This window comes from Microcaecilia unicolor, chromosome 8 (genome assembly GCF_901765095.1).
Source record: "Microcaecilia unicolor chromosome 8, aMicUni1.1, whole genome shotgun sequence".
Classification (NCBI taxonomy): domain Eukaryota; kingdom Metazoa; phylum Chordata; class Amphibia; order Gymnophiona; family Siphonopidae; genus Microcaecilia; species Microcaecilia unicolor.
The window spans coordinates 36,942,756-36,961,675 of record NC_044038.1 but is presented as its reverse complement, the minus strand read 5'-3'; the positions used below and the strand labels follow the sequence as shown (position 1 = coordinate 36,961,675).

The 18,920-nt window shown below is 45.4% G+C and overlaps 1 protein-coding gene across 1 annotated transcript in view; it reads left to right on the top strand.

The window, feature by feature from the left end:
* Positions 1–18,920, top strand: part of PLA2G10 (phospholipase A2 group X) — a 38,502-nt gene that overhangs the window by 16,622 nt on the left and 2,960 nt on the right. The window contains exons 2-3 of the mRNA XM_030213219.1: positions 7,203–7,368; positions 11,774–11,880. Of these exons, the coding sequence (XP_030069079.1) occupies positions 7,203–7,368; positions 11,774–11,880 (273 nt within the window). The remainder of the gene's footprint in view (positions 1–7,202; positions 7,369–11,773; positions 11,881–18,920) is intronic.

The following is an 18,920-nucleotide window of genomic DNA, read 5'->3' as shown; positions in this document are numbered from 1 at the left end:
ATTTTAAGTTTCATACTGACTTACTTTCAAAAATTTAGGGAAATTTTTAGATCTCTTCCTCTTACAACAGGTTAATTCCTTTTAACGTAGCTGTTTATTCAAACATATGTATGTTCTTCTTTTTCTAGTTGTAACTCTCCAGCTCCTACGGTGACACAAACAGGCAGATTTACTACGGTCCTTGCTGGAGGGGACAGAGATTTCTGCCTTGCCCCCCAGTGACTTGCTAACTTCACCACAAAATAAGTACACAAGACCCTGTTCTGTGGTTCCCAAATCTCAGATGATTTTACTGGTAGTAACTTAAGCAGAAATAACCAGAAAAGGAATACATTTCTTAAGTAGAACCGGTGGGGGGAAGAGGGGTTGGTGGTTGGGAGGCGGGGAAAGTGCTGGGCAGACTTATACGGTCTGTGCCAGAGCTGGTGGTGGGAGGCAGGGATAGTGCTGGGCAGACTTATACGGTCTGTGCCAGAGCCGGTGGTGGGAGGCGGGGCTGATGGTTGGGAGGAGGGGATAGTGCTGGGCAGACTTATACGGTCTGTGCCCTGAAAAAGACAGGTACAAATCAAGGTAAGGTATACACATATGAGTTTATCTTGTTGGGCAGACTGGATGGACCGTGCAGGTCTTTTTCTGCCGACATCTACTATGTTACTATGTCAGTGGCGTAGCCAGACCTACTATTTTGGGCGGACTTACGGTTAAACTTGGATGGGCCCTTACAACCCCCATCCCTTAGCTTTTCCTCTGTCCTTCCCCCAGCATCTGCCCCTTCTCTGAATCCCTCTGATGTACCTCAGAGGCATCCCGGTGGCCACAGCGATTCATCTTTCTGCCTGTGCCGGCATCCCACTAGTGAGGAAACAGGAAGTGATGTCAGTGAGGGCAAGACATGGCAGAGGGAAACCTACGGAGGTCAGTGCAACTGTGCAAGTAGTGATGATGAATTTCTGTGGCCACCGGGATGCCTCCGAGGTACACCAGGGAGGAATGGGAGGATTCAGAGAGGGGGCAGATGCTGGGCCGCCAGATGAGGAGAGGAAGAGAAGGGAGTGAGGAGTTGCTGCTGGGTGGATCTGTGTCCTTCCCTAGCTATGAAGAAAAACAGAAGAAGGATCTATCTCCACAAATGGATAGCAGAAATAAAGCACAGCGGAAATAACCAAGGACCAGTGCGGAGCCAAAGGAGTCTCTTAACAAGCTTTAATTCATAAAAATGGTTTCACTGGAACAAATACAACTCAAACAAGTGTCAGCAACCACTCAATAAATATAGCCCTAGACGTGGGATGCTCCGAGAGGCTTGTTGAATTGTAGTGATGTACAAAGGCCCTTTTCTGGTTCATCCTTTCCCCTTAAAGTTCCAGAATTATCCTTTTTACTTAGAGTTCCAGAATTATTAGTACTTTATTGTCTTACTAGTAAAACAGGCCCGTTTCTGACACAAATGAAATGGGCGCTAGCAAGGTTTTCCTCGGAGTGTGTATGTTTGAGAGATAGAGAGAGAGTGTGTGTGTGAGAGATGGAGTGTGTGTGTGTGAGTGAGTGAGTGAGAGAGAGAATGAGTGAGAGACAGACAGACAGACAGAGTGTGTGTGTGTTTGTGTCAGAGAGAGAGAGAGAGAGTGAGAGTGTATTTGTGTGTGAGAGAGAGAGAGAGAGTGTGTGTGAGAGAGAGAGTGTATGTGAGAGACAGAGAGTGAGTGTGTGTGTGTGGGGCTCCAAGTTCCATGACCCCCTCCTTCCCTCCCTCCCTCCCTCCCTATCCTCCCCTCTGAGTTCCAGGCCCCCTTTCCGTCCGAGGTGCAGGCCTTCCCTCCCTCTCCTCTCCCTCTCTCTCCTCTCCTCCCTCCCTCTCTCTCCTCCCCTCCGAGTTCTTGGCCCCCCCTTCCCTCCAAGTCCCATGCCCCTTTCCCTCTCCTCACCAGCGTGTTCCATGCCCCCCTTTCCTCGGAGTGTGTATGTTTGAGAGAGAGAGTGTGTGGGTGAGAGATGGAGTGTGTATGTGAGACAGAATGAGTGAGAGAGAGAGAGAGACAGAGTGTGTGTGTGTGTTTGTGTCAGAGAGAGAGAGTGTGTGTGAGAGACAGAGTGTGTGTGTGAGTCTGTGTGTCAGAGAGAGAGTGTATGTGAGAGACAGAGAGTGAGTGTGTGTGTGTGTGTGTGTGAGAAAGTGAAGCCTTCAAGCCTTGAAGCATTCGTGCGCTCTGTAAGGCTCCATCTCCTCAATTGACGACACGTAGTTCCAGAACGTTGCAGGAATGCTTCAAGGCTTCACTTTCTTGGCTTCAGAATGTTGGAGGTGTGTTTTATTATATAGGATTTGGTGGTCTAGTCAGCTGATGACCTTCTACAGCACTGCAACCTATGTGGAGGAGAAGCCTAATGATTAAAGCAGGAGGCTGCAAACCAGGGAAACCAAAAATTCAGATCCCACTGCTATACCTTATGATCTTGGGTAAGTCACTTAACCCTCTTGCTTCAGGTATGAGCTTAGATTGTAAACCCTCCAGGCAGGGACAGGAAAGTACCTAATGTACCTGAATGTAACTTGCTTTGAGCTACTACTGAAAAGATGTGAACTAAGTCCAAAAACCTCTATCCCTAGCTTTTTCTCAAAGTTTCCTAACCAGGTTAGAAAAGGACAGATGTTAAATCCAAGCTCTTCACCTCTATTCCTCTAAGCAGGGAGATAGGAAAAATTACTGTTCATCCTTCTCCATTACTCTAAGGATCTCTCCTCTCTTGTATTGTGGCCTGCCATCTACTGGCAGAACAAGGTTATAGACTCCTCTCATTACTCCATTACCAGTGTCCATTGTATCCCTATGGCAGAGACACATTTCTCCCCATATCCTTATACAGGGATATAGCATTTGTGGTGCATCTGAAACACACCCTACACGAATGATATTACAGTTTAAAAGATTGTTTAGAGAGGGTTGCCACATTTTCAGGCATTCATTTAATCCCCTTGGCATGCTCTCAAAACAAGAAAAGTTTGGGAATTGCCCAGATTGCATGTGATAGGGTTTTGGTGAACTTTCCAGTGCTCATACAGTAGAACTGATAGAGAAACTATTTTTTTTTTTTTTTATCACAGAAATGAAAGTCAACAAGAATAGTAGGCAAACACTCTTTTATTAGGCTAACTTAATAGTTCCTTGCTTAACTTTCAGGACAAAGAAAACGAGTTTCAGTTTTTACAACCTACAACACAAGCTGATCCCAAAACACAGTAAAAAGTCTCTAATGATGTGATATAAAAATTGCTAGACTGGGATGTAGGCAGATTCTGCTTTCTGTATTTTGGACATGAGTTTTGAACTAGACTGGTCTGTTTTGATTTCTAACCTCTCTATCATCTTCCTGCTTAATTTAATTTAATTAAACATTTATAAACTTCCCCATGCCCTGCCAAGAGATCTGAACAATGCACAGACATTGAACAAATCACATAAAATAACATTACATAATCAAAATACATATCAAATAAAAGATAACAGTAGAAACTCCAATTATATACTACTAGTACTACTTATCATGTCTATAGCGCTACAAGGCATACGCAGCGCTGTACACCATACACGAAAAGACAATCCCTGCTCAAAGAGTTCACAATCTAAATAAGACAGGTAGACAGAACAACTAAGGGGTAAGGAAATTTAAGAGGAGGGGTATAGGGCAAGTGAGAAGTGGCTAGGAGTCAAAAGCAGTGTCAAATAGGTGGGCTTTTAACCTGGACTTGAAAACGGCCAAAGATGGGGCTAGACGCACAGACTCGGGAAGTCTATTCCAGGCGTGAGGTGCAGCGAGATAAAAGGAACAGAGTCTGGAATTAGCAATATAGGAGAAGGGGATAGACAGGAGAGATCTATCTGCAGAGCGGAGTAACTGAAATGAAACTAAAAATCTTTAAAATACACTCAGATTCCCCATTCTTCCATCACCACAGTCCATCAGGATGGTACCAAGATTGGCTACCCTACTTGTACTGAGTTTTTTCTACTTGCAATATGTTACCCAATAAAGGTTTTATTCCGAGCGCCTTTCTTTTCACTGTGACTTGTACTGAGTACCTCAGACGTTTTCTCCCTCTGTGGAGTTTGGGGAACCAATATGCTTCACCTAGCCCATGGATGCTCCTTGATTCTGCTAGCTAAGTACCCCTTTTACAAAGATGCGCCAGCGTTTTTAGCACGCGCTAACAGTGTAAATACATGTAGGAATATTATAGGCATCTACATGGTGAGCACACACTAAAAATGCTAGTGCACCTTTGTAAAAGACCCCCTAAGTGAAAAGGAGCTCCATTAATCAGAGTTGGATTTGGGGGATAGCTGAGGGGGGGGGGGGAATGTAACATGTTGGTTGACTGTGATTCTAGTTGTCTTTATTGATGTACTTTGAATTTTGACTTTTGTTTTAGCTAGTTAACCTTAATATAACATGTTTTAATAAATATCAGGGTTAGATTTATGTTAATTGTGGCCCCCGGCCTAGTTAATACATTTATGATCCACCCTCTCCTTTGACTAAGTAGGAAGTAAATTTTAGGTTTAATAGATAAGTAAAAAAAAAAAAAAAATATATATATATATATATATATACATTTAACAACAGCAATAGTTTATCATAGAAGCAATAATTGTGAGTTTTTTTATACTGTAATTTTCATTTACAAATACATTTCATTTTATTTTTTGTGAAACGAGGCCCCTTGTAATGTGAGGCCCTAAGCTGTTCCATATATGTTCCATGTATTTTCCATGAATGTTACCATGTATGATTGCACCTTACCGCAATACCATTTGTGATTCTGTTACCCGGAAATGGCAACCGCCATTACGGCAGATGTAAGCCACATTGAGCCTGCAAATTGGTGGGAAAATGTGGGATACAAATGCTACAAATAAATAAATAGATTGTCTAGCTTATACAGAAATCCATCCCTGACATTAATAAACTGATATCAGGGGAATAGAGTAACTCAACAAGATAATCAATGATGGCAGAAAAGACAAATTGACTCACTCAGTCTGTCCAGCCGTAGACACCAACATTTCAAAATGATTGGGTGGGCCAAACCTAGGGGTCTTTTTACTAAGGTGTGCTGAAAAATGGCCTGTGCTGGTGTAGACACGTGTATTGGATGCGCGCAGGTCCATTTTTCAGCGCATCTGCAAAAAAGACCTTTTGGGGGGGCCAAAAATGGGCGTGCGGTAAAATAAAAATTAGTGTGCGTTCATTTTGGGCCTGAGACCTTACCGCCACCCATTGACTTAGTGGTAAGGTCTCAAGCATTAACCAGGTGGTAATTGTTGGCGTGCATACATTGCCGATTACCGCCTGGTTAGCACCACATGCCGGAAATTTTCCAGCAAGCGTACTGGACGCACGTAAAAAAATGAGATTACTGCCCAGGTCACACAGTAGCTGGGTGGTAGTTCCGAATTGGCGCATATTGGGCGCGTGTAGGCACCTAAGTGGCTTAGTAAAAGGGCCCCATAATACAGGTGACCCCTCCTGGACACAGTGGAAGAGCTCAATATTGGGGCTGTTCAGGACTCACTGGCACTCACAAAGCTGATTCCTATGATTCCAGCTCGCAATGCTCAGGAGATAGTCCAGTGGCCAGTAATAGAAGCTCGAGCACCTATAGAAATTTGGTTTATTGCTTTCCCTTTTAGTTCTGTATCCTTCTTGGCAGATGAACATACAAGTTCCCAGTTTCAGTCCAACACCCAGCCTTCTTCTCCTCTATCAGGCTTTGTAATAATCTAAGCAGTTACCAAGACTAGTGAGCAATTGCTCAACAGTTGACGTTCTAGGTCTCCATGACCTTGCTGATAGAACTCAGCCGCCTGCAAGTTCAAAACTAGGACTGGCCAAAAAGCCTCCCTCCTGGAACTGGGTAACTTGGCAGTTCTGCTTCTCCTCCATTGCTATTTGTAGAATCCATATTTCCTCTCATTTGGTAAATTAAGAGGTCCATGCTTACAACAGCTTAAAATGATGTACCACTAGGTGCGCTCAGGCATCCATGTGTGTGTGCTATCCATGTGCTAAAAAATAAAATGTATTTTTTAGTGCTGGGGGTGGGTCTGAGAGCGGCGAGTAGGCATGTTCTATGCTAATCAGTTAACACATGAGCATTGCTGTACACTAACCGATTAGCATGTGGTTAGCACGTGAGCCCTTACCGCCTACAAAATAGGGGATTCACGTGCTAATGGCCATGTGCTAATGGGAAAATTCATGTGTGGCCATTAATTGGAACAAAAAAAAAAAAAAAGGAAATTCGGCCGTTTTACCCATGCAGGAAAAATGACCGTCGTAAGCACGCGCTAAGGTCACTTTTTACCGCAGTTTGGTAAAAGAGCCCCTAAGCCTGGAACAGCTCTCCTGAGTTACTGTAGCTGGATTCAAGGCCTAGCTAACAACATCTTGTCAAGATTGCGTTTGAAGCCGAAACTCCTGATTCTTAAAGATACTAGCTTTTCAATATATATATGTTGTTTCAAATACGTTTATTGAAAAGAGAAACAGAACCAAAATGACATAATTCCAATCCAGACAATTGCCAGAAAACACCATCAACCAAGAAGACAGCAAACAGTAATAAAGCAAGAACAACCAACATCCTTGAACTTGTCAAGAGAGAACCAAATTTTTGGAAATTTAAACATGTTTACTGTAATAATGAAGTGATTACTAGAAAAGTGTCTGTCTTGTCTATGTGTTTCAACTGGATATTAGCTCCCCAGAACAGGGAGTTTCTCTTCTGTGCCTTGATGCACACCTAATTGAGCTATAGAAATGGTAAGTAGTTGCAATATTATCATCATTAGTAGTGGTAGTTAAATTTGAGGTTGAGGAGATATGGCTTGTAGTCTAATTTTGTACCTCAAGATCACAAGGAGTGTTAATTTGATTTGAATCCTTGCTTCACTGGTTCTTAGTCCACTGGTGACCAGTAGGCTACTCTATCACTTCCATTACCGGGGACTTAATATGTGTTGACCATGCTACTGACATAGAGATTGTCAGCAACTTTTCCCTCATGATGTGCCTTCCTGTAGCAGTCACACAAGCAGGCTGCACTCTCTTGCAGTTTTAAATCTGCAGTTTTAAATCTGGTAAGCTAACATTCAGGTACATTTCATAACTGTTTCCTTTCTTTTATTTATTTATTTCAGTTTTGAAAGTAAGCCCTGGAAAATCCCATGTTGTAAAAACAAGAGGACTCATTGAACTTGCTGGAGCAATTCAGTGCAGCACAGGACGCTCTGCCCTGGCTTACATAGGCTATGGATGCTACTGTGGTTTGGGAGGACGAGGCTGGCCCCGGGATCAAACAGACTGGTATGAAGAGCACTGAAATGGGAGACATGGTCATTAAACTGGATTAAAGCATCTCAGTAAAGAAACCATCTCCATCCATCCCACACAGGGCTGTAGGCTAGTTGTGTGCAGCCGGTGCGGTCACACTGGGCACAAGGAAAAAGTCAGCGCACCCAGTCCACTGGCTTCCCTTTGCTGATGTCATGCAAGTGGGCAGGGCAGAGCAGGGCACTGCTTATAGAATACGCTTAGGTGGAAATGTTTTCTGCGTGGCTTTTTCAGACACCATATATAGAATCTGGCCCTATATGTATAGGTGTTTGCTAACATACATGGAAGTACTACTACTACTTAACATTTCTAAAGCGCTACTAGGGTTACGCAGCGCTGTACAGTTTAACAAAGAAGGACAGTCCCTGCTCAAAGGAGCTTACAATCTAAAGGACGAAATGTCAAGTTGGGGCAGTCTAGATTTCCTGAATAGAGGTATAATGGTTAGGTGCCGAATGCAACATTAAAGAGGTGTGCTTTGAGCAAGGATTTGAAGATGGGCAAGGAGGGGGCTTGGCGTATGGACTCGGGGAGTTTATTCCAAGCATAGGGTGAGGCGAGGCAGAAAGGGCGGGGCCTGGAGTTGGCGGTGGAGGAGAAGAGTACTGAGAGGAGGGATTTGTCCTGTGAATGGAGGTTTCGGGTAGGAACTTAAGGGGAGATGAGGGTAGAGAGGTAACGAGGGGAACTATTGGTTTTATGTTTGAGTGAGTGCCAGCACTTCCATATGGAAGATGCTGTGTTGATGCTGCTCCCAATGTACGTGCTACCACATCATATGTTACTCCTGCGTGGCTTTATACATAAGCTACAAAACACTATGCATTCGTCAGAGCTTTTTTTTTAAAGTTCAAATGTATTTATTAAGTTTTCAAAAAATATACAAATAAAAAAAAAACACAGTCCTAACCAGGATGTCATAAAAAGTTCTATAAAATGCAATATCCTTAAATATAGAATGCCATTACAGACGGTTAAAGAAGAACAAAACAGGCAGGTTTATCAAGGAGTTAATTCACAGTTGAAATTTGACAAAATTTGGCTAATACCGGTTTCCTTTAGGAAACCGTCCAACCCCTTTTTAAACTCTGCTAAGCGGTTAGGTTTCATAGATTTAATCCAAAACCATTTCCATAACTTATCAGACATGGCATAGTTAGTGTCCCTTGTCCCATATATCTTGAAGAGCCACAATTTTCGAATGACTAAATGGTAGGAGTACAGAATAAAATTGTGAAGCTATTCCCTTTGTTTTAGTTATAGAGTCAAATATTTGAAAAATGCCAGGGTTTAATTGTGCATTATAATACTTCCTCAGCCATTTGGCAAGTGCAGACTTCAATTGTAAATACCTAAAATATTGAGTATTAGGCAGGTGAAATTTTTGCATTAGCTCTTTAAAAGAGATAATATTAGTGTCAGAACACAGAGCAATTATCAAACATATAAACGGCGAGTGACCGTACTCACTCGCAAATGCGCAGTAGAGACTTCCCTCTCTGCCCTGCCCCCGCTTCAATACGTGACAGAGAGGGAAGTCTCTACTGGCATGCTGCAGATGTCGGAACCGCTCCCCCTCCCCCCCTCCCCCGGAGTCGCCGCCGCCCCTCCATCTGGCCCGAGCACTGTGAACTTACATCACCACGCAGCAGCAGGCACATCAGCAAAGCTGCCGTCGGGCTTCCTTCTCTGCCTTTGTCCCGCCCTCGCCGACATTACGTCACACAAGGGCGGGACACAGGCAGAGAAGGAAGCCCGCCCCGATGGCAGCTTTGCTGATGTGCCTGCTGCTGCGTGGTGATGTAAGTTTACAGTGCTGCTCGGGCCGGGTGGAGGGGCGGCAGCAGCGACTCTGGGGGGGGGGGGCTCGGAAACCCCCCCATTCCAAAAGTAGCCCGTTTTCACAGGCTCAACAGCTAGTACAATATATTCCACAGGAAATCCTCTCCTTCCAAATAAAAGAAGAACCAATTTTTATGTGAGCATGACTCCAAAGTGATGCCATCTGAGAAGAGGACAAGGATATTTCACAAGTAGAATCTAAAAAAATAGGAGCCTTGAGCATGTCATAAATAATGGGCCATGAGGTAACTATGACGGAAGATGATAATAAAGGTAGAAAGTCTAATGAAAGAGGATGAGTCATCTTTTGTTCCCAAGGAAGCCATGCAGGAGCAGGCACACTAGAACAACAGGAGCTTAACCGAGATTGGATAGCAGAGCCGGTAGTGGGAGGCGGGGCTGGAGGTTGGGAGGCGGGGATAGTGCGGGGCAGACTTATACGGTCTGTGCCAGAGCCAGTGGTGGGAGGCAGGACTGGAGGTTGGGAGGCAGGGATAGCGCTGGGCAGACTTATACGGTCTGTGCCAGAGCCGCTGGTGGGAGGCGGGGATAGTGCTGGGCAGACTTATACGGTCTATGCCAGAGCCGGTGGTTGGGAGGCGGGGCTAGTGCTGGGCAGACTTATACGGTCTGTGCCCTGAAGAGCACAGGTACAAATCAAAGTAGGGTATACACAAAAGTAGCACACATGAGTTGTCTTGTTGGGCAGACTGGATGGACCGTGCAGGTCTTTTTCTGCCGTCATCTACTATGTTACTATGTTAAGCCATGCTACTACTCCTTTTAGTAAAAATGCCTGTTGATATAAAAAGTCTGGCAATTTCAAACCTCTTAAATGGCGTGGCATACGTAATTTAGATAATGAAATTCTAGCAGGCTTATTTTTCCATAGAAAAGAAGAAATAATATTATCTAAAACCTTAAAAAAAGGACTTAGGAAATTGGAATGGAAGCATACTCATTATATACAGAATACGTGGAGCAATGACCATTTTGAAAGTCTCAATTCTCTCCCACCAACTAAGATGCAAGGGGAGACCATATAGTACAGGTGTCTCGAGTCTTCGTCAGAGCTTTTTGCAAAATACAGCAGAAACTGAAAATGTCCCAACCTAGACATCTCAATTCCTATCTCAAAGACCTATCTATAAAGAGCTGTCACATGTTCCAGTAAAAGACATAACAGTTAGTAAACCCTGATACACTTGTACAAACTCTGGAATAAAGCAAAATATCCAGAGCGGGTTCATTCATACGTGTCATTTTGTCTGAAGGTACATTGGTGACACCTTAGTGGAATTCTGTGTAGAATATGATAACTTTTATTGGGCCAACAAAATTTTCTTGTTGAACGCAAGTTTCTGAGGCCACTCAGGTCCCTTCCTTGGATCTATTCCAGGACTGATGCGGCCTCCTGAACTTCTGTCCAAATGTGTTCTAGTGGCAGTCTTGCAGAATAAGATGCTAACACGTGCCAAAGCACATGACCAGTTCTTTCAGTTTCATAAATCTCAGGTATCCCTTCTCTCTCCCCCTCCCAATGCTTCCCTTCATATCAATCTCTCAGTGCAACAATTGGGTTAATCATTGCCTTTTGCATGTTCATATCATATTTGCTTAATTATTTGTGTTAATCCAGATAAAAATTCATCTGAAAGGTGGTGATTAACCCAGTGGCATAGCAAGGGGGGGGCAGGAGGGGCGGTCCGCCCCAGGTGTCAGCTCAGGGGGGGGGGTGCTCCCTGCCAGCTCCCTCCCCCTCGGCGCATCGACACCCCCGACCAGCCCCCGCATCCTACCTTTAAAAAGAATGTCAGAATCCGAGGCAAGGCGCAGCGCCTCGCGCCTGCCCTGCACATAAAACAAATGTGGACCGTCGGGCCTTCCCTCACTCTATCTGTCCCGCCCTCCGCTGATGCAACTTCCTATTTCCGCAAGGGCGAGACAGACAGAGTGAGGAAAGGTCTGACGGTCCACATTTCTTTTATGTGCAGGGCAGGCGCGAGGTGCTGCGCCACGCCTCAGATTCTGACATTCTTTTTAAAGGTAGGGTGCGGGAGCTGGTCGGGGGTGTCGATGCGCCGAGGGGAGGATGTCATTGTGCTGCACCCGGGGGGGGGGGGGTGCAACGGCGAACCGCCCTGCCCCGGGTGGCAGCCCCCCCTGCTACGCCACTGGATTAACCATTCATTCATCCCCAACTAAATGGTTTTAGCTTTCTCAGGACCAGCTGATCCAGGCTGGCTTTTACATAGAATCCTAGCACTAATTTACCATTGAGGTCTCAAAGGAAAATAGAACTACATTTCCCTGCATGCACTAGGGTACAACTAGGCTTCTGTCAGCCAATTCTGAAAATGTGGAGCCAGTTGGTTGACATTAAGTGAACGGGGTAACCAGACTCTTACTCAATATCTAAACACCAGAGAAAGAAACAGACTCTCTGTCGTGTTTGTGTTATCTTATCACCCATTGGAAAATCTGCCCTGGGACATGATCTAATTGCTGTTATCATTCCTTCTCACACCCACAGGTGTTGCCACAAACATGACTGCTGCTATGAGATGGCAGAGCTGGCAGGCTGCAGCCCGAAAATGGGCAGGTATCAGTGGACATGTGAAGATGAAGTGGTTGAATGTGGTAAGTAAGAAATGCTGCATAAAAGCTCATGTTTTAGAACAGATATTATGAAATGGCTGGCCTGGAGCAATGTTTCCTTGAAGGAGTGGCCTGGTGTGTGCAATTTTTTTTTTCATGTGAGCAACAAGTTTTAAAAACATTTTTGTGAACAACCATGTAAAATCTGTGAGCAACTCTCCTAAAATGTATGAGCAATCATTCATGTGCTCTCCTTAGAGCCAGTGGCATAGCTACGTGGGGCCTGGGTCCCCGTAGATTTGGCCCTGGACCCCCCTGCTGATGACCCTTTCGACCCCCCCTGCCACCAACCCTCCCCCGCCGCCACCGTCGCCTACCTTTGCTGGCGGGGGACCCCAACCCCTGCTAGCTGAGGTCCTCTTCTTCTGGCGCAAGGCTTCGTTCTGTTTCTGTGAGTCTGATGTCCTACACGGCGGGGGAGGGTTGGCGGTGGGAGGGGGGTCGAGAGGGTCGGCGGCAGGGGGGTCAGTTGTTGGTGGTGGTGGTGGCGGGGGGGGGGGGGTCGGCGGCGCTGGGGGGGAGCTAAAATGTGCCCCCTCACCTCGGGCTCTGGACCCCCCTCCCGCCGAAGTCTGGCTACGCCCCTACTTAGAGGAAACATTGGCATGGAGGACAGTGCCCTAATATCTGTTACAGTGAGGCATGGTATCTCTGATGTTAGCCTTCAATGCCTGCAGGAGGCGCTAACTTTGGTTCTTCCAGGCACTGGTGTTTTACTGTGGTTCTCAAGTTCGGCCTTCAAGTGCCCACTTGAAAAAAGTCTGATAATATATTATGCAGCTAATATATCATTGTGACAGAACTATGTATTTTAAACCTGTAAAATTGCCATTATTAACTCTTGAAGGTCATTTCTCTAGTTTGGCCAGCAGATGGTGCATGTATTATGTTAAAGCTGTTGTAGAAAAGTGCATGCCCTCTTTTAGTTTCACTTAGGGGGTCTTTCACTAAAGCTTAGCTAGAGTTATTTGCAGCAGGGCCCAGAGGAATAAAATGGGCCCTGCTGCAGATAACTTGAGCTAAGCTTTAGTAAAAGACCCCTTAGTGAAGAAGTAAATCTGCAATACTGTGAGCAGTATACTTTTAAAACTTGTTGACTGGGCTCTGATTGGCCTGGAGTTTGAAATTACCCAGCAGTTGTTGCTGGCTGTTGCTTCAATCTTAGCCCAGGAGAAAAGAGAGACAGATCTCTTTGCTGACGCTCGGTGAATTATATGTCCTGATCTTCCCAGGTATTGTTTAGATAGTATGCAAATGTTTAGCTAGCATTATAATTGATCCATAATTCAGTTACCTCTTATTGTTTGCTGATTGCACAGGGGGTTTTTTTTGTTCATTGTTCCAGTGTGACAATAAACCTGTTTAGTTTGTTGATTCTGCCTGTCTGTACTGAAAGAATCCTGGTGATTTGTGTGTTGGGTCTATGAGTGCTTTCTGGGAACTGTAGGACCACTGGGAGTGTGGCTCCAGTAACCTAGAAATCACTGGGGATATTTTGAGAGCGGGAGACTCGCCCAGAGGCGGTTGTGACCCAGTCAGTGGAAGGAGGGTGCTAGTGTAGAGCACAATCAGCAGGTGCAGGCAGACCTGAGCTGTGCTTGGGATAGACCCTCTAAGTGGCAGCGGGGTATTCCCAGGCGAGTGGCTAGGCGTTTCGTGACAATCATTGTACTGTATCAGAGTAATATTATTATAATGTATTAGAATATTTGTGTGGTATTTTCTTTGCATATTTCCACACCCCCTCCCCCCCAAACAATATAGATCTGTTAGGCTCAAGAGAAGGGCTGGAAGTTCCTTGGCAACTGCCTGACCTGACACCCTCTCCACTACCATACCTTCATTTACCCACAGGCCAATGGAAACCACATTGTAAGAGAATTAAGCAGCTTATGTTCCCTATCAGGCATTTCTTAAGTTTGTCTTAAGATGTTGCCTATGAGAGGGAAGTGTAAAGCACTCGTGTTACAAGCACACTTACCTTAACATATAATTAGATCCTAGGAAGAATGACCAGGAAAAAAAAGCTGATTTTCTCAAATTAAAGAAACAAACAGAAAGCAAACACATTCATCTGGCTTTGTTGGGAGAAGCGTTTTTTTTTTTCAAGAACGGTTTTGTGTTGTTGTGTTTTGGAATAGAAACTCTACTTCTTTCCAAAGAATACCAAATAAAATCACAGATTGGCAGCTCATGTTTGGCTAATTTTCCATTTCTGCCCCTTCCAAGAAGTTTTGTGACATCAATGCTAGAATAGTTACAAAATAAACAGTGCAGGAGGGACAGCTGGACCTTTTAGACAGATCATAGTCTGTCACGCTTTCAAGCGGGAAGAAAGGGATTGTCACCTCAGAGGCCCTACCGTGTCTTCCAAACTGATTGGATTACACTGGCCTAGAAATCATAGATTTTCATTAATCCATCAGTGTCTTATGAGGGAGCAGATGATGTAATACTCATTCTGGATGTTTTGAGTGTTATAAAAAAAAATGTGGACATCAGTTTCTTCCGGGTGTAAGTATTGGTTAAACCATCAATGAAAAATTTAGGAGTGAAATTGGAATTCCTAGTTCTCTTTTCAAGAACAGGGAGTGGAGGAGTGGCCTAGTGGTTAGGGTGGTGGACTTTGGTCCTGGGGAGCTGAGGAACTGAGTTCGATTCCCACTTCAGGCACAGGCAGCTCCTTGTGACTCTGGGCAAGTCACTTAACCCTCCATTGCCCCATGTAAGCTGCATTGAGCCTGCTGGGAAAGTGCGGGGTACAAATGTAACAAAAATAAAATAGATACTATTGGAGATTCTACATGGAATGTTGCTACTATTGGAGATTCTACATGGAATGTTGCTATTCCACTAGCAACATTCCATGTAGAAGGCTGTGCAGGCTTCTGTTTCTGTGAGTCTGACGTCCTGCACGTACGTGCAGGACGTCAGACTCACAGAAGCAGAAGCCTGCATGGCCACATTGGTGATAAGGGCCGACTTCTACATGGAATGTTGCTAGTGGAATACACTAGCAACATTCCATGTAGAATCTCAAATAGTAGCAACAGTGGAGGAGTGGCCTAGTGGTTAGGGTGGTGGACTTTGGTCCTGGGGAACTGAGTTCGATTCCCACTTCAGGCACCGGCAGCTCCTTGTGACTCTGGGCAAGTCACTTAACCCTCCATTGCCCCATGTAAGCCACATTGAGCCTGCCATGAGTGGGAAAGTGCAGGGTACAAATGTAACAAAAATAAAAATAAATAAAGTATTTCAAGTATGTTTCTACTATTTGACATTAATCACGAGATTGAAGCCGATGTTAAAACCAAATGATTTTTGGATGGTGCTCAGAAGTAAATGCAGGCACTAGAGGCCTTTAGCAATGGACTAGCGCCAGCGTTTGCTACCGTAGAATGTTCAGAGGCTCGGAGCATGGGAACCAACAAGCTCACCTAAGGACAGCGCAATAAGTGTGCTTATGTAGTCAAAAGGATGCTGATGAGTTCATTTCCTATTCCTCTCCTGTGCTTTGAACAAGGGCGCCCTTACCGCCAGAAACCCTATGCCAGCTCGGAGCTGGCATTAGGGTGTCTGCAGAGGAAGGAGAAGCATTTTGGGGCTTGAACCCACTAAGGAGGAGGAGGAGAGCTTTTGTGAGAAAGAAAAACTTTGATAATTGGGGGCTAGGGAATAAGTTGCTGTCCCGTCAACTCAGTGCAGATCAATTATTTAAAAGAACATGTCTAATTAGAACTTGAGGTCCATTAGAGCAACATGTACAGTCTCCTCTAACGGTACTTGTCGGGGCATAAGTTACCAACATCTCTGCCCAAGGAGGCTCCACCCACCACAGTCCGCTGCCGCCTCTTCTCCTTGGCCATGCAGGGTTCTCTGCTCCCCAGGCATGGAGTGGAGGAGTACTGTAGTGGTTGGAACACCAGTCTTGACATCCAGAGGTACCCAGTTCAAATCCCAGTGCTGCTTGTTATGACCTTGGACAAGTCCCTGAACCCTTTGTTGCCTTAGGTACAAAATAAGATTGTGAGTCCTCCAGGGACAGGGAAATACCCTGAGCTGCTACTACAAAAGGCATAAGCAAAATCCAAATAATGAAATAAGAGCAGTGCTTAATGCACAACTCTTGAGTGCATGCTCTGGGTACAGTCCTCCCCTTTTATTTCTTAATGCTCAGTGCTAACAACCCACCTATATTTACATACCATTAGTCAGGGGCGGCCCCGACCATTAGGCCACCTGAGACAGGGGCCTTAGGCGGCATTCTTCAGTGGTGGCATCTCTCTAGTCTTCAGGGAGTGGCCACTCTGTTCAAGGCGTTTACCTGGTTCATCATGTTCCAAACCTGGCAGCGATTCCCATATGCTGACCTGCCGCCAGCACTCACCTCTTCCCTTTACTGTGGCCACCCCTCTGATGTAACTTCCTGTTTTGATAGAGGCTCAGGCAGCCGCAGTAAAGGGAAGAGGCGGGTGCTGGTGGCAGGACAGCGTATGGAAATTGCTGCTGCTGCTGCCGGGTTTGGACCATGACGAAACAGGTAAACTCTGCAAATGGGGGGGGGGGGGGGGGGGGGGAAGCATCTTAGCTCCGCCTCAGGCAGCATCATGCCTTGGACCGGCACTGCCATTAGCATTGAGCATCAGGAAGTTGCTTTGCCATGCTGTTCCAGCGCTGTTACGTACAGCGCCAGAGCTTTGAGCATCAGGACCTTTATTTGGGACTACCTCAGTCTAGAATTCACACCTTAGCTTATCCAAAATGTGACTGCTCATATGATTTGTCAAATTGGAAGATTTGAACATGTCTCACTAGTGTTGAAACGATTACATTGGTTACCTGTAAGGTATAGGGTGCAATATAAGATTTTACTTTTGATGTTTCTGAGTTAATTTTGCCCTGCTCCTGTGTATTTGAGAAGTGCAGTGCAGCTTTACAAAGCTAATAAATCATCGAGATCAGATGTGGAAAAGAGGGGTGTAGTCCCAGATTTGAAATAGATACGTTATTCTGATACAATTAAAAGTGCCTTTTCTATTGCAGGACCGTTGTTAGGGAATGCTCTCCCTGGCTCTTTACAATTTTATTCCTCCTTATTGCAGTTCAAAAAGGCTCTAAAAACACATCTTTTCCTGCAGGCTTTTATGGGAATTTAATGTTAAAATTGATAAGAACTTGTTTTAACATATCATGTTTGTAGCTTTTTATTGTATGTAAATTAATTTATGCATTTTTTTTGTAAGCCACGTGAGTCTATTAGGTGGGGTATAAATTTTAAAAATCAAACATATAAAGGGCGAGTGACCGTACTCACTCGCAAATGCGCAGTAGAGACTTCCCTCTCTGCCCCGCCCCCACTTCAATACGTGATGATGGGGGCGGGACAGAGAGGGAAGTCTCTACTGGCATGCTGCAGACGTCAGAACCGCTCCCCCTCCCCCCCTCCCCCGGAGTCGCCGCCGCCCCTCCATCTGGCCCGAGCACTGTGAACTTACATCACCACGCAGCAGCAGGCACATCAGCAAAGCTGCCGTCGGGCTTCCTTCTCTGCCTTTGTCCCGCCCTCGCCGACGTTACGTCACACGAGGGCGGGACACAGGCAGAGAAGGAAGCCCGCCCCGACGGCAGCTTTGCTGATGTGCCTGCTGCTGCGTGCTGATGTAAGTTTACAGTGCTGCTCGGGCCGGGTGGAGGGGCGGCGGCAGCGACTCGGGGGGGGGGGCTCGGAAACCCCCCCATTCCAAAAGTAGCCCGTTTTCACGGGTTCAACGGCTAGTAAATAAATGAAATAAATGTATCTTGAATGGTACTGGGGGAAGCTGAAAAATGGTGTTTTTCTGGAAAGTTCTGCATATAGTGCTAGCTAGATTAGAAGTGGGGGAGGGGAAGAGACATGATCTAAGTGTCTAGGGCAGGCATTACTATTGCTTTTCTTAACATTTGCTGTATTGTTGAATTTACAAAGATTATTGTTACGGCCCCTTAATGTTCTTTAGAACAGATTACTCTGCGAACAGCAGTCATTGCACTCCCTTCATTCCAACATTAGCTGAAATCCAAATTTAAACATGTGTCTTGCTGTGCAAACCAAATTCTAAGATGATAGTTAGGCACATTTTCAAAAGAGATGGACGTCCATCTTCCGACATAAATCGGTACTTGGACGTCCATCTCTCAGAGACATCCAAATCTGTATAATTGAAACCCGATTGTGGACGTCTCTAACTGAAGTCCGTTGCAAGGACATCCAAATTTCAAGGGGGCTTATCAGAGATGTGGTGAAAGCGGGACTTGTGCATTCCTAAGACTTGGACGTCTTTGACCCATAATCGAAAAAAGCAGAGACGTCCATGACTACAACTTGGATGTTTTCACTCGGACCTGTTTTTATTACGAATAAGGCACAAATAGGTGCCCGACATGACCAGATGACCACCGGAGGGAATTGGGGATGACCTCCACTTACTCCCTCAGTGGTCACTAACCCCCTCCCACCCTCAAAACACATCATGAAAAATATTACGTGCCAGCCTCAGATGTCATACTCAGGTCCATGACAGTGCATGAAGGTCCCTGGAGCAGTTTTAGTGGGTGCAGTGCACTTCAGACAGGCGGACCCAGGCCCATACCGCCCCTACTTGTTACATTTGTGGAGGACACAGCAAGCCCCGCAAAACCCACCAGAAACCCTATGTACCTACATATAAGTGCCCCCTTTACCCATAAGGGCTATGGTAGTAGTGTACAGTTGGGGGTAATGAGTTTTGGGGGGGCTCAGCACACAAGGTAAGGGAGCTATGTACCTTGGATTATGAAATCCACTGCAGTGCCCCCCTAGGGTGCCCAATTGCTGTCCTGGCATGTCAGGGGGTCCAGTGCACTAGAAATGCTGGCTCCTCCCAATTCCAAATGGTTTGCATTTGGATGTTTTTGACTTGGACGTCTTTGGTTTCGAAAATCGCCGAAAGTCAAAGACGTCCAAATCTAAGGACATCCTTGCTATTTTCAAAACGAAAGATGGA